Here is a 12,552-nt window from a genome sequence, read left to right on the forward strand (position 1 = left end):
GCTGCCAACTCTGGCCGCTGATACTGATAATAATAATAGTGTGTATATGATAACAAGAACATATATATCAGATTACTTTATTTATTAAAAATAAATCCAAATTGATTCAACTTCATATGATCCAGTTTAACTGATAAATATGCCTTTGGCAAGAAATGTGAAACATGAAGCATATAAATTTGTTTCCTACACTGACAATCCTGTCTACACCAATAACTTTTAAAATGAATGGTTTTGTGCAGCGTAATGACCAAACACGTTCTTGGTGGCATTAAGTTGAAATTGATCAAAATGCCTCATAGTTTTATTTCAGTTTTTGTAAGACTATGCTGTGACATTAAATACATGCTTAATGTTTTCAAATACAATACCTTGGAGGGTTTTTTTTTGTTTGATTGTTTTTGTGATTTTAGCAAATATACGACACTGAAGGAATATACTAACTTGAACCACTGATTGTTCTAGAGAAAGACCATTGTTTTAATTATTTTTGTTGATGGGAAATGTATCTTAAATTATAGAATGACTCATTTGCTGGCTTGAAGAACAATTTCCTGAGCTCAATTACAAGTCCTTCAACTGTATATTTCTATGTGTGGGTGATTCTTTAACTACGGGCACTATTGGCCTTGTAAATGTAATTTCCACCACACCATTGCCTTACAATATAAAGAGCCTTGGGGCAACTGTTTGTTGTGATTTGGCGCTATATACATGTGCTCTGATGTTACTGTTTATCTCCATGGAAACTACCCAAACAATCTTTCATACAAACTTTTTAAAGGGACATTATTGTTGTGGTGGAAATTACGGCAATAGTGTGGGACAACTACATTTTGTTTAAAAAAATCACAACAGTTGTATGACATTGAATACCCCAGTTATGTTTTGATTATTTTACTGATATTTTATTCAGAGATATTTTAAAACATTAGAAAAAACGTTTGTTTACTATTCATTTTTATCATTGAAGGTCATAAGTCTAGGTGCGGGACAAGCACAAAACGGCAATATTTGCATATAATGATGCTGAAAAAAGGTGAAAAAGTCATCATAGACTACTAGGACAAATTTCTTCAAACACTTTCATTGTAAAGATAACTATAAAAGTGTGAAATTTCCCCCTTTTTCTTTTTTTTCATAAAATATGATCAAGGGACATAAAAGTGCCCATAGTCTAAGAATCACCCGTAAATGGGAATAAACTGTACTAAAACACTGAAGTGCCCAATTTAGGCTCCCTATACTGGTGTACTTCCTTAACTTTGGTCACTCTAAGGGTCTTTCCCTCATTGTTCCATTCACACAATAGCAAATCCTAAAGAACTCTTACCTTCTACCCACTTTCCTGGTCTCCAGTGGTTCCTACAACTAGGGTATAAATAGACTTCTAGCTGAGGTTCTCCTTGAGAAAAACTACAGATAGAGTCATGGTTTGCTTTCTTAACTTGATCAGCAAAAATAATTATATGTTTGTGTTATGTTTATATTAATAAAAGTTTTGCTTTGTTGAAATTAAACTGCAGGAAGCACTACAAGTCTCAAATGCACAGAAGTACTTGACTTCCAAATCTTGTGCTGTACCCTGTGCTTTTGCCAGTAATTTTGAAAAATACATAATGAGCCATTTCCTCAGAAGCAGTCTTTTATTAAGCAATAATCAAAACAAATTGTATTTTACGAAACATGCCAAAAATCTTTATTGTAACAGATTATCAATACCGGCCTTCAAACATGAATTCCAACCTTGAGATCAAAGAGCTCCAGACAACTTTCCAGACTTTCTCTGATGTCACTTCAATCTGAACAGGCATTTTACCATTTTATATCAAGATCTTTCCATGATGGAAGTTTTTCAGATTCTTAGCTCCATGCTGCTGCCAAACAGAACACATCATACTTAACTATGTCACCATCTGCTGGTCAGATAAGGAATTGTTGCATTTGTCCACAGGTTTTATTTCAAACTTATATAAACTGATATAACTCGTCTGCTGACACCTTTTAAAAGCATTTTGCATCAACTTTAACAAAAGCATATATATATATATGACTGAAGCCAGTGTGAATGTGTGGCAGTGCAGATTTGAATGACAACAATCCACACAGAAAAACTGCACCAAAACTTTATACGGCACTGATGTACAACCTTAAATCAAATGATTATACAGTATGATTATAGATGAGTATGTACTACATGCTACGCTGGTAGTAGTTATGTAAAAAACAAAACAAAAAACGTGAAGCCAGAAATAAAAACAGTACACATGCTCATTTCGTCTCTGGGTGCTGGGTGTGTCTGCCCACTGCTCTTAGTGGTTGGCTCGTGTCTAACTGTAATTAGGGAGGGTTAAATGAAGAGGACAAATTCCATTGTATATACAATATCAATAAAGGTATTTCACTCATTCTTTAAGCCAAGATCCATCTCGTGGCACTGGCACATTGTGGCATGTCAGTGGTAGCCTGTGATACATCAGTGGCACTACAGTGGCACTGCTGCAGGAGCCTGTGGCCCTTCAGTGGAACTGCTGCGGCAGCCCGTGGCACATCAGAGGAACTGCTGCGGCAGCCCGTGGCACTGCAGTGACAGCAGGCTGTGGCACCTCAGTGGCATTTCTGCAGTCTGCAGGACCTCAGTGGCAATAAAATGAAAATAATTTTATAATTTCAGCAACATGGTGTTTTCACTCAATGCCACAATTGTCACTCTGTTGCCACAGAGATGTCACTACCAGCCAGTGCATAGACAGGGATCCTGGTGTCTCTCAATTTATTTATTTATAGCATGTTGAGTATTTCCAAACAGTGATTTATTTTCCTCCACCCAGTTGCTTTATGCACTATTTGCACTGACTGCTGCACATGCAGATTCATCAAAGTCTACTCTCTGTCTATAAGAGCAGCGCTGCGCTGTGTCACACAACACGGAGCAGCACACCCTTGTTTTGTGGTTTGTCAGCCCTCTACCTCAGGAGATTTTGTTTTAAGTTGTGTTGAGTGATATTTTTTTAAACAAAAATGTTGATTGTGAGAATAAAGTATTTTGTTGTCACGTACATTGTTTGGCAAAATTCTGTCCTAGGTCTTTTGGATCCTTTGGATCTATGAAGCTTAAATATGAAAAAGTATCGGTATCGATATCGGCAATACTGGGCCTGTATTTACTTGGTATCGGATCAGTACCAAAATTCCCGGTATCGCCCACCTCTATTTCGTGCCCCTAGCTATGCCTGTGCTCAATACTTTCCTGGCTTACAGGAGTGATTGTGAGTGAACCCTCACCTTGAAAGATGCCAAAAACAGGGTGGAGCTTCACTCTGTTACTTGAGGACATGCCAGTGAAAGAATAGAAGAGTGACTTTAGTGCTGGCATGGGCTCTAAGAAGGTGCAATCTGTGAAAGAATGCATGATTGCCCTGGCATCAACATCATAGAAGGAGACCTCGGCCTTCTTATAGTCGACAAACACACCGATCTTCTGGGGCTTGTGTCTCAGATATAGGACATGTCCATTACCAAATGTATATTCGTCCCTGAGTAGACTGTATGACATTGCCCAGCCTCCACTCTCAGGGGAGGGTAATACAGTATAACCTATGTCTCTACTAAAAGACTCTCTGACAATTCCCACAGTCCAAGATGTGGCTTCATTGATCCGAACTTCGAAGTAGAACCTACCAGAGGAAAAGCCTTCTTTCCCCATGACGAGGGGTGCATATAGAAATCTTGTGTTATACGGAAGCACCCACTGTGTGCTTTGACTAAAAGACACTTCTTTCCTGTCCCGAGACACTATTAAGTTAGAATTTGCTGTGTATGTGTCCAGAGTCACATCCACCTCATCATACTGCTGGATCATCATCAGCTTGTCCAGAGGTGGATTCCAAAGCTGCATGTTGTTGACAGTCGATTCGGCAGCCTCAAGGCCGCCGCCACTCTTCACCTCTTCAGTGAGCTTCTCCAATTCATAACTGATGGAATTTTTCATCTGAGCCACTGCGTTCTTCACCTTCCCCGTGCACACATAAACCTGATATCCTTTAACTTTGGACAACAGAGGGGTGGAGTCGATCTGGCTGATGGTGGACTCCCACTGCAGGATGTCGAAGTCGTCGCCGGTATGCAGGAGATTCTCCATCTGGTATCTTCTCCTCTTGATTGCAGTAATTTCCTTCTCCAGCTCTTTGATGAGATCTTCAGCCTCTTTCTCTGCTTCGTTCTGCTTCTCTTGGATCGATTGAATCAGCTCGGCCTGTTTTCTTTGGCGGCATTCCACCAGAGAAGCAAACGCCTCAGTGATGTCTCCTATCTCCTTCTCCGTCTGTTTCGTGCTCTCTTCAACAGAACACTTGAGGTTCTTCATACTGCAGGATGTGTCTTTTTGCATCTCTTTTGCCTCAGAGATTTTTGTCTCCAACTGGACTTTCCTCTCATTGATTTCGTCCTTTAAAGGGACGGTTTCATGTGTCACATGGTCTTCATTTATGCACATGAAACAGACACACACCTGGTCGTGCCGACAGAAGAACTCGAACATGTTGTTATGCTTTTTGCACACTTTATCCTCCAGGTTTGCCACAGGATCGATGAGCATGTGCTTCTTTAAGGAGGCACCTTTTTGATGTGGCTGCAGGTGAAGCTGGCAGTAAGAGGACAAACACACCAAGCATGTCTTCATGGCCTTGGGCTTAGGTGGAAGACAGATGTTGCAAGAAACCTCACCCGGTTTGGCAGGTATCCCACCGCCATCTCTTACACTCATGTTGCCAGAATGCTCCAAAATATCTCTAAAGCCGGTGCTGTCCAGTTGTATGTCAAGTGGGTTGTGACAGAGAGGACACTGAATCAGGCCACTGTTGTACACATACCGGATGAGACAGGTTTTGCAGTCACCACAGGTTCAGTGGCTACATCTTGGCAGACTGAACACACAAGCTGTCCTTCAGACTGGAAGCTACTGGCTGAGGCCATGTCTACACAAGAGCAGTGGAGAAGTGGAGAGAGGGTTAAAATGTACAGGTTTGAAACTTCAAATGTGAAACAAACATTTAAATCCAGTATCTAATAATGATTTCAAAACAGTTCCAGTGTAAAATAGTTTTATGCACGAAGCCAGAAGGGCCCAACTGTGAGATAGCTTCAAGCTTTTAGGGACAGTGAGCCTTTTTTTTTTTTTTGGATGCACTTGTTCTATTTAGTGTTTTGCTATTGAACCAATTAACTGTTTTCAGAGACAATTGTTTCATTTAGGTTTTAGAGCATTTTAAGATTTTCTGAACTATTTGTTTCATTTAGTATTTGCATGACATTGAAAAAATAAATTGTCATCTGTAGAAATTGTTTCATTTAGAGGGCGGAGTACTTCAGATCAATGAATCATTTTCTGAAGTATTTGCTGCATTTACTTTTTCATCCATATTAAAAAAATGGCTCACTTAACCAGTGCCACCTACTGTCGGACAGAAGTCAGGAGAAATTGTTTCTTTATATTTCAAATATTTAGAGAAAGTGGGCCATTTTATGAAGCAGTTGTTTCATTTAGGGTTTCAATCATATTGACACAATGAAGCATTTTTCTGAGGCAATCGTTTCATTAAGGTGTTTGAGTATTTTAAGTATTTTTGTTTGATTCAGTATTTCAGTGCAACAAAACAATTAATTATTTTGAATCAGGTTTTTTTTTTTCATGTTAACTCATTTCCTGAGACAATTCTTTAATTCAGTGTTTCACACATATTTAAAAGATAGAGAACTTCCTGTTACAATTTTATTATTTAAAAATCCAAGTTTTTCAAAACAATGAATCACTGTCTGAAGCATTTGCTTTAATTAGTTTTTCATTGATATTAAAATAATGAATCACTTTAACAGTGCCTGTAAATGACCTTCAGCATAACAGGCAATTTCTAAAATGTGCTCTTGTTTTCATGTTTAGTCACTCATTTTCTGAACATTCTTTAAGGCCAAATTGTAATATTGATATTGATATTAAATTTGCTGCTTTTATTTTGAAAGCAACTCACTGGAAAACAGAAGCATCTGAAGTTTTATTGTCAGTGTGTCTGGTGTTGCTGAACAGTCACTAAATTTAGCGATTGTTCAGACTTCTCTAATTACTTTTTTTTTTTTTCCAAAAAAAAGTGACATTTCTGGGGTTATTGGAGACTTTGGAGACTGATGTGAAAGCACTGGATAGCTCATTGGCCCACACACTCCGTACAAACGGCTGGAGCAAAATGGCGGCCATCTTACCACTCACAAGTTATGTGGCCCACACATAGACAGCTTATTAGAACATCAACAATTTGGAGTAATAACAGCTGATTCTCTCATTTCCTTCTTTTTGTTCTCCAGATAATGTAACCTTCATCCCTCCTAATCTATATCTGTCATGATTAGCATAAAACACAACTTAACTAGCTACAGGAGAGTTGGTTTTCCCTGCAATGACAATATATATTGCACATAGCTCTATGAGCTTCAGCCTAATATTAGTAATAAACAAGGTTGGGTAGGATTACTTTGAAATGTTTTCTAAAAGTAATCAGATTACAAGTAATCCAAATGTATGTACATACATGCATGCAATCCACATGTATTCTTTCAAAGTAATCCTACCCAACCTTGGTAATAAAGCTCATAGCAACAACACTTAATGCTCCAAAACTATGCACAAGTAGACCTAATAAATGTCTTAAAATAGTTCATCCAACACAAAACCCAACATGTGGCGACACACAAGCCACTTAATAGTATTATTATTATTATAAGGGAGACTAAGGGAGAGAACTCTATTGTTCATTACTTTCCATTTCAATCATACTCACAGGTGAAATGTTCGTCCACAGCCTTTGAACTGGCAATTTGTGCAGTTTATAGCTACACATAAAGGCTTTTTTTTTTTTTTTTTTTTAACAAAATCACAAAGAATAAAGTTGTGAACGCCTGGTTAGACAACAATAGAAAAGACTGTTCAGGAGCGGAACATGCGAGTGGTAATATGGCGGCAGATTTGCTTCAAAAATATTGGCCAATGAGCTATCCAGTATTATGTAGAGATAAGAGATTTCTCCCCCCTTCTTAGCGTGCTGCTCTCATTGGAGTGACATCTCTGCTATTTTGGCATTGTGGGATAGCTCGCACCCACAGATTGAGCTCGCCGGACTACTTTCGCCAGTTGTTTGCAAAATGGCGCTAAATTTGCAGACATGAGAAGATGCTGCTGGACGAGTGTGAGTATTGACTTACGATCATTTAGGTGTAAAAACACACGAGATACACAAGTTCTTGTACCAAACAGCACAGTTATCTGGGAACTACATTTTGCACAGGAATTCATCATGCACGTAGGCCGCGGGCGCGTACTAACACAGAATATACAAAACCTGTATAGAGGTTTGGCCAAAACAAGAGTGTCCACTTTTAGCTTGCCATAAGCTAAACTAGTGGCGCTCATGAGAGTTTGTGATTTCCCCTCAACGAGCAGCAGGTGCTTCCGTATCCCCCACCCCCCAATCCAAAAGCACACACAGAAGACCGCCTGCTTCCGCTGCTTAGCAGCAGGTTACTCCATTTTATTGGCTGAGAGCTGCTTAGTGAGCACAAGACAGTCTCGTTCCCACCTCCGTCTTTGCAACTGTGCATGTTTATTTTTCGTCACATATAATTCTACTCCTAAATCATTTTTGGCCCAAGTTCTGTGTTTTGTCACTGACCCACTTTGTCACTGATCACTGACCCTATTCCAAACAGAATTACCATACTAACGGTGGCATTTAATTATGAATGTACGAGGTCTATTAGAAAAGTATCCGACCTTATTATTTTTTTCAAAAACCATATGGATTTGAATCACGTGTGATTACATCAGACATGCTTGAACCCTCGTGGGCATGCGAGAGTTTTTTCACGCCTGTCGGTTACGTCAATCGCCTGTGGGCAGTCTTTGAGTGAGGAGTCGCCCACTCTCTCGTCGTTTTTTTCATTGTTTAGGAATGGCTCAGAGACTGCTGCTTTGTTTGATCAAAATTTTTTCAAAACTGTAAGGCACAACTGAGTGGACACCATTCGATAAATTCAGCTGGTTTTCGGTAAAAAGTTTAACGGCTGATGAGAGATTTTGGTCTGGTAGTGTCGCCGTAAGGATGGCCCACGGCGCCTGACGGCGATCTGCGCTTCGAGGCGGCAGCGTCTCGCCGTTTCAAGTTGAAAGCTTCCACATTTCAGGCTCTGTTGACCCAGTAAGTCATCAGAGAACAGAGACCTTTCAGAAGAAGTCGGCATGAGGAGTTTATTCGGACATTCCATTGTTAACAGACATTTTGTAATGAAAGAACGTGCGGGCAGAGTCGCATGTTGGGTCGGACCCGACCGCGGGGGGTCGCGACAGGAAAAATACCTCCGTTGGAAACCTTAACGGGCAAGTTGGAACATGCCCAAGCTGTTAAACAATTTCTCAGTTACTCACTTGTTGAAAGCCCTCAAAAGCCGCCTGAATTTTACAAATGGTTTTCAACACGGAGGTGTTTTTCCTGCCGCGGCGCACACAGATTCGCCGAGTCGTCATGGAAACTACTCGGCGAATTTGCGCGCACATCTTTCATTAAAAAACGTCCTTAAACAGTGGAATGTCCGCATAAAGTCCTCATGCCGGCCTCTTCTGAATCTTCTCTGTTCTCTCACGATGTCCTGGGTGAATTAAGCCTTAAATTAGGATGTTTTCAGGTCGAAACAGGCCGACGACGGCGCCTGGAAGCGCTGCACGACGTCCCGCTGCGTGGGAAGTCCTTACAGAGACAGAAACACCCCATAATCTCTCATCAGCCGTTAAACTTTTCACCGAAAACCAGCTAAATTTCTTGAATAGTATCCACTCGGATATTCCTCACAGGTCCAGAAAACATTTTGATAAAGCAACGCGCGCCGTCTCGAGCAGCGTGTGAAACAAAGGAATTCAGCCGAGAGGGCGGGACCACATCTCACTCAAGGCCTGCCCACAGGGAAATGACGTCACCGACACGCGTGAAAAAACTCACGCATGCGCACGAGGGTTCAAGCATGACTGATGTAATCGCACATCATTCAAATCCATATAGTTAAAAAAATAAATAAAAGTGTCGTTTTTTTATCTAATAGACCTCGTAAATGAAGTCCAAGACATATATTTAGTGATTTTAAAATGTTCTTGTGTGAATCTCAAACAAACACAAACAAACAAACCACTCTGGCTGTAAAAGTAAAGAATTAGTTGTATGACATTAAAGGGAGCCAATACACGTACAATCCATTATGCTGATTTGGATTTTGTCTGTTTTTTTATTTAGTTTATAGCCTTATGTTGAGGAATTTTTAATGACGTCTGCTTTTTGATAAATTTGATGTAAAATAAAATGTGTAAAAATCCCAAAACATTGACCAACAGTCTATATAATCTATATTTATTAATATGTATTAAAAGAACAGAAAAATGACCTTTGGTCCTTCAGTAAAACCCAGAATAGGAAACAGAGTTTAATTACCTCTGGACGTCTCGTCCTCTGTCTGTGGACAAAGAGAGTAAATGTGTTCTTGTCTTTATATTAGGAAGACTGCTTTCGTTTCAGGGTAAGCCGTCCTCCAGCTCCCCTCCTTTTCTTGAAAAATGATACTAACAGGCTCGTGTAGTGTCACGAGGAGTGGATGTGTGGTTCAGAAAGTGGATGAACATGATTGGGAGTAAAAAGTCAGGCAGAGGGTTTGGTACACAGAGTGACAGTCACCCAGGCGGAGGTAACAGACAAGTGTGAGGCAGAGGCATGGTCCAAACAATGAGGAGAATTCAAAACACAAGGAGGCAAAGTACAACAGGCAGTGGCAAAAGCGATGTCCAAAAAAGGAAGCAGGGTCATACACGGATAGACAGGTGAACAATGACCATGATACAACACAAAGACTGGAAACGAGGGCTGAAGCACAAAGCAAAAAGCACAACAGACTGACAGTGAAACACTTAACACCCGAGGCATAAATTCACGGCGGGAAATCAGAGACGGGTGCGGAGAACGTTCAGGAAGGGGGCGTGGATGAACGAGACGATGACGAGTGAAGACCGGAGACAAGAGGGTCAGTGACAGATGGGGCGTGACTGACAGGAACAATGGAAAGACAAATTTGTGACAATAACACCACCCTTTTAACCTTTAGGTTAAAATGGATTAAAAAGTGATTTTTCTATGATTATAACAGTTTAAAAAAATCCATAATTTCATTTGGGTGAATATTATGGGCGTATGGTATGTAGGTTCATTATGGTGAAAGAGGATAATTCTGTTTTTATTATTATTAATTTTTTTTTTGTCTCCTCTTTTATAGCTCTTACAGTGTATTCAAGTGTGTACAAGGCTTGTGAAAATAAATGCGCACTATCAGTTAAAGAGTCTGACCAGCATTCAGCCGGGGACACTATAGTGCCACCTAGTGTCTGACAGAGGCCAGGACCTGATGACCAGGTTCTCTTTTCATGTCTCAGTTATTTTGAGAAAGAAAGCCATTTTCTCAAGCAGCTGTTTCATTTAGGTTTATCTCTCTCTCTCTCTCTCTCTCTCTCTCTCTCTCTCTCTCTCTCTCTCTCTCTCTCTCTCTCTATATATATATAACTTTATCTTTTGATACTCTGTGTGCTTCTTACCCCGTGTGCTGCTAAGTTCTGTCTAATCTAATTTATTAATACATATTAAAAGAACAGAAAAATGACCTTTTGTCCTTCAGTAAAACCCAGAATAGGAAAGAGAGTTTAACTACCTTTGGACGTTTCGTTTCTGGGGAAGCCGTCCTCCGGCTCCCCTCCTCCTGAAAAACGATACTAACAGGCTTTCATGTTGCAACAATGGAAAACAAACTTTCAGATTTTTGTTTTAACCCTTTAAGGGTCCCGGGGAAGGGGAAGGGGGGGGCTGGAGCCTATCAGTCATAGACAAGCAAACATATTCACACCGATGGACAATTTAAAGTTTCCAATTCACCTATCCTGGGTGTCTTTTGGAAGTGGGAGGAAGCCAGAACACCTGGAGAGATCCCACACAAACACAGGGAGAACATGCAAACTCCACACAGAAAGGCCACAAGTGGGAATCGAACCCATGACATTGTTCCTATGAGGCAACAATGCTAACCACTAAGCCACCGTGCTGCCTACCAAGCATGCAACACACCACTTCTCCCAGGTGTAGAGAACATAGCCCGCAGGGTAGGTTCTATCTGGGCACGCAGGGCCCCCAGCCCTGATTTCCTTGTTGAAAAAATGGTGTCAATAGCGTTCAGAGACCAGCTGATCAATTCCATGGTTAATCTAAATGTAGTTTGAAGAATTCACAGTCTGGTGAACTTGGGACTTTTGAAGGTTGGAGCAGAGATAGAAAAGCACAGAGAGAGAGGAGAGAGGAGGAGATGCAACCGCCCTCGCCGGAGTCCCAAGCTCAAAGCCACCCACATAGCCATTATATACGTAGACACCTCATGGACTGCCGCTGCCTATTGGAGCTGATGTATCAGCAGGGCTGCCATCTTGGATGGGTCCCTATTGTGACCGCAGTGCATTTATTTGTACTGCGGAGGGTGTATCCCCAACTACAATAATCCATAACTCCCGATACTAGTCCGATGGAAACACAGCTAATGAGAGAGAGGACCAGTCCCTGCTGTTATAATGTTACATGCAAGTGCCGTTTGTTACAATGACATAATATTACAAATAGTAAAATAACCACAATTATTGTTCAATCGTATCTCATGCAATCTGGTTTCTATACTGCGCCGGTTCTTGCAACCGTAAGCAGCACAAAATACAGGCATATTTGCTCACTCTCCATTGACTCTGGTGCTAGACTATTGTGAAGATATGGCGGTGATGGCGGTGATGCTGGATTACATTGCAGCAAGTCATGAGGCATCTACGTATGTAATGTCTATGGTCGCCCATTCGACCAGTCTGACCATTCTCCTCTGACCTCTGACACCAACATTTTTGTCCACAGAACTGCCGCTCATTGGATATCTTCTCTTTTTCAGACAATTCTCTGTAAACCCTGAAGATGGCTGTGTGTGTAAATCCCAGTAGATCAGCAGTTTCTGAAATACTCAAACCAGCCTAGTTGGCATCAACAACCATGTTCACGTTCAAAGTCCCCATTCTGATGCTCAATTTGAACTTCAGCAATTCGTCTTCACCACGTCTAGATGCCTAAATGCACTGAGTTGCCCAAACCTTAACCCTAAATAAGATGAATGGAGAAGGCAAGTTGTGTTCCACCCCTCTCATTTTATGGAATTTATTTAACTGAAATCAAAATGAAAAATACATCAATCCAAGTTCACATTTGAATTGTAATATGTCCTAAGAAAAAAAAGAGGTTAGGATTTTTTTAATGTCATAAAACCCACTGTTATAAATGTAAAGCATATTATATTAACTACAATTTTCAAAAAGTGAAGGATTTCAATATTTTATTTATTTATTTATTTTAGCTGCTCTTCTGCTTGTGATCTGTTGATTTTATTTGCAAGACCGTCGTT

General features: G+C 40.5%; 1 protein-coding gene across 1 annotated transcript; it reads right to left on the reverse strand.

The window, feature by feature from the left end:
• Positions 1-3,202: 3,202 nt before the first annotated feature.
• LOC117504316 (E3 ubiquitin-protein ligase TRIM39-like) lies at positions 3,203-4,974 on the reverse strand. Its single transcript, XM_034163754.1, is given in 2 exon segments — positions 3,203-4,893; positions 4,896-4,974. Coding segments are annotated over 2 exon segments (1,749 nt in total). The 3' UTR covers positions 3,203-3,223.
• Between the last annotated feature and the right edge of the window lie 7,578 nt (positions 4,975-12,552).

The sequence above is a fragment of the Thalassophryne amazonica genome, chromosome 22 (assembly GCF_902500255.1).
Source record: "Thalassophryne amazonica chromosome 22, fThaAma1.1, whole genome shotgun sequence".
Taxonomy (NCBI): Eukaryota; Metazoa; Chordata; class Actinopteri; order Batrachoidiformes; family Batrachoididae; genus Thalassophryne; species Thalassophryne amazonica.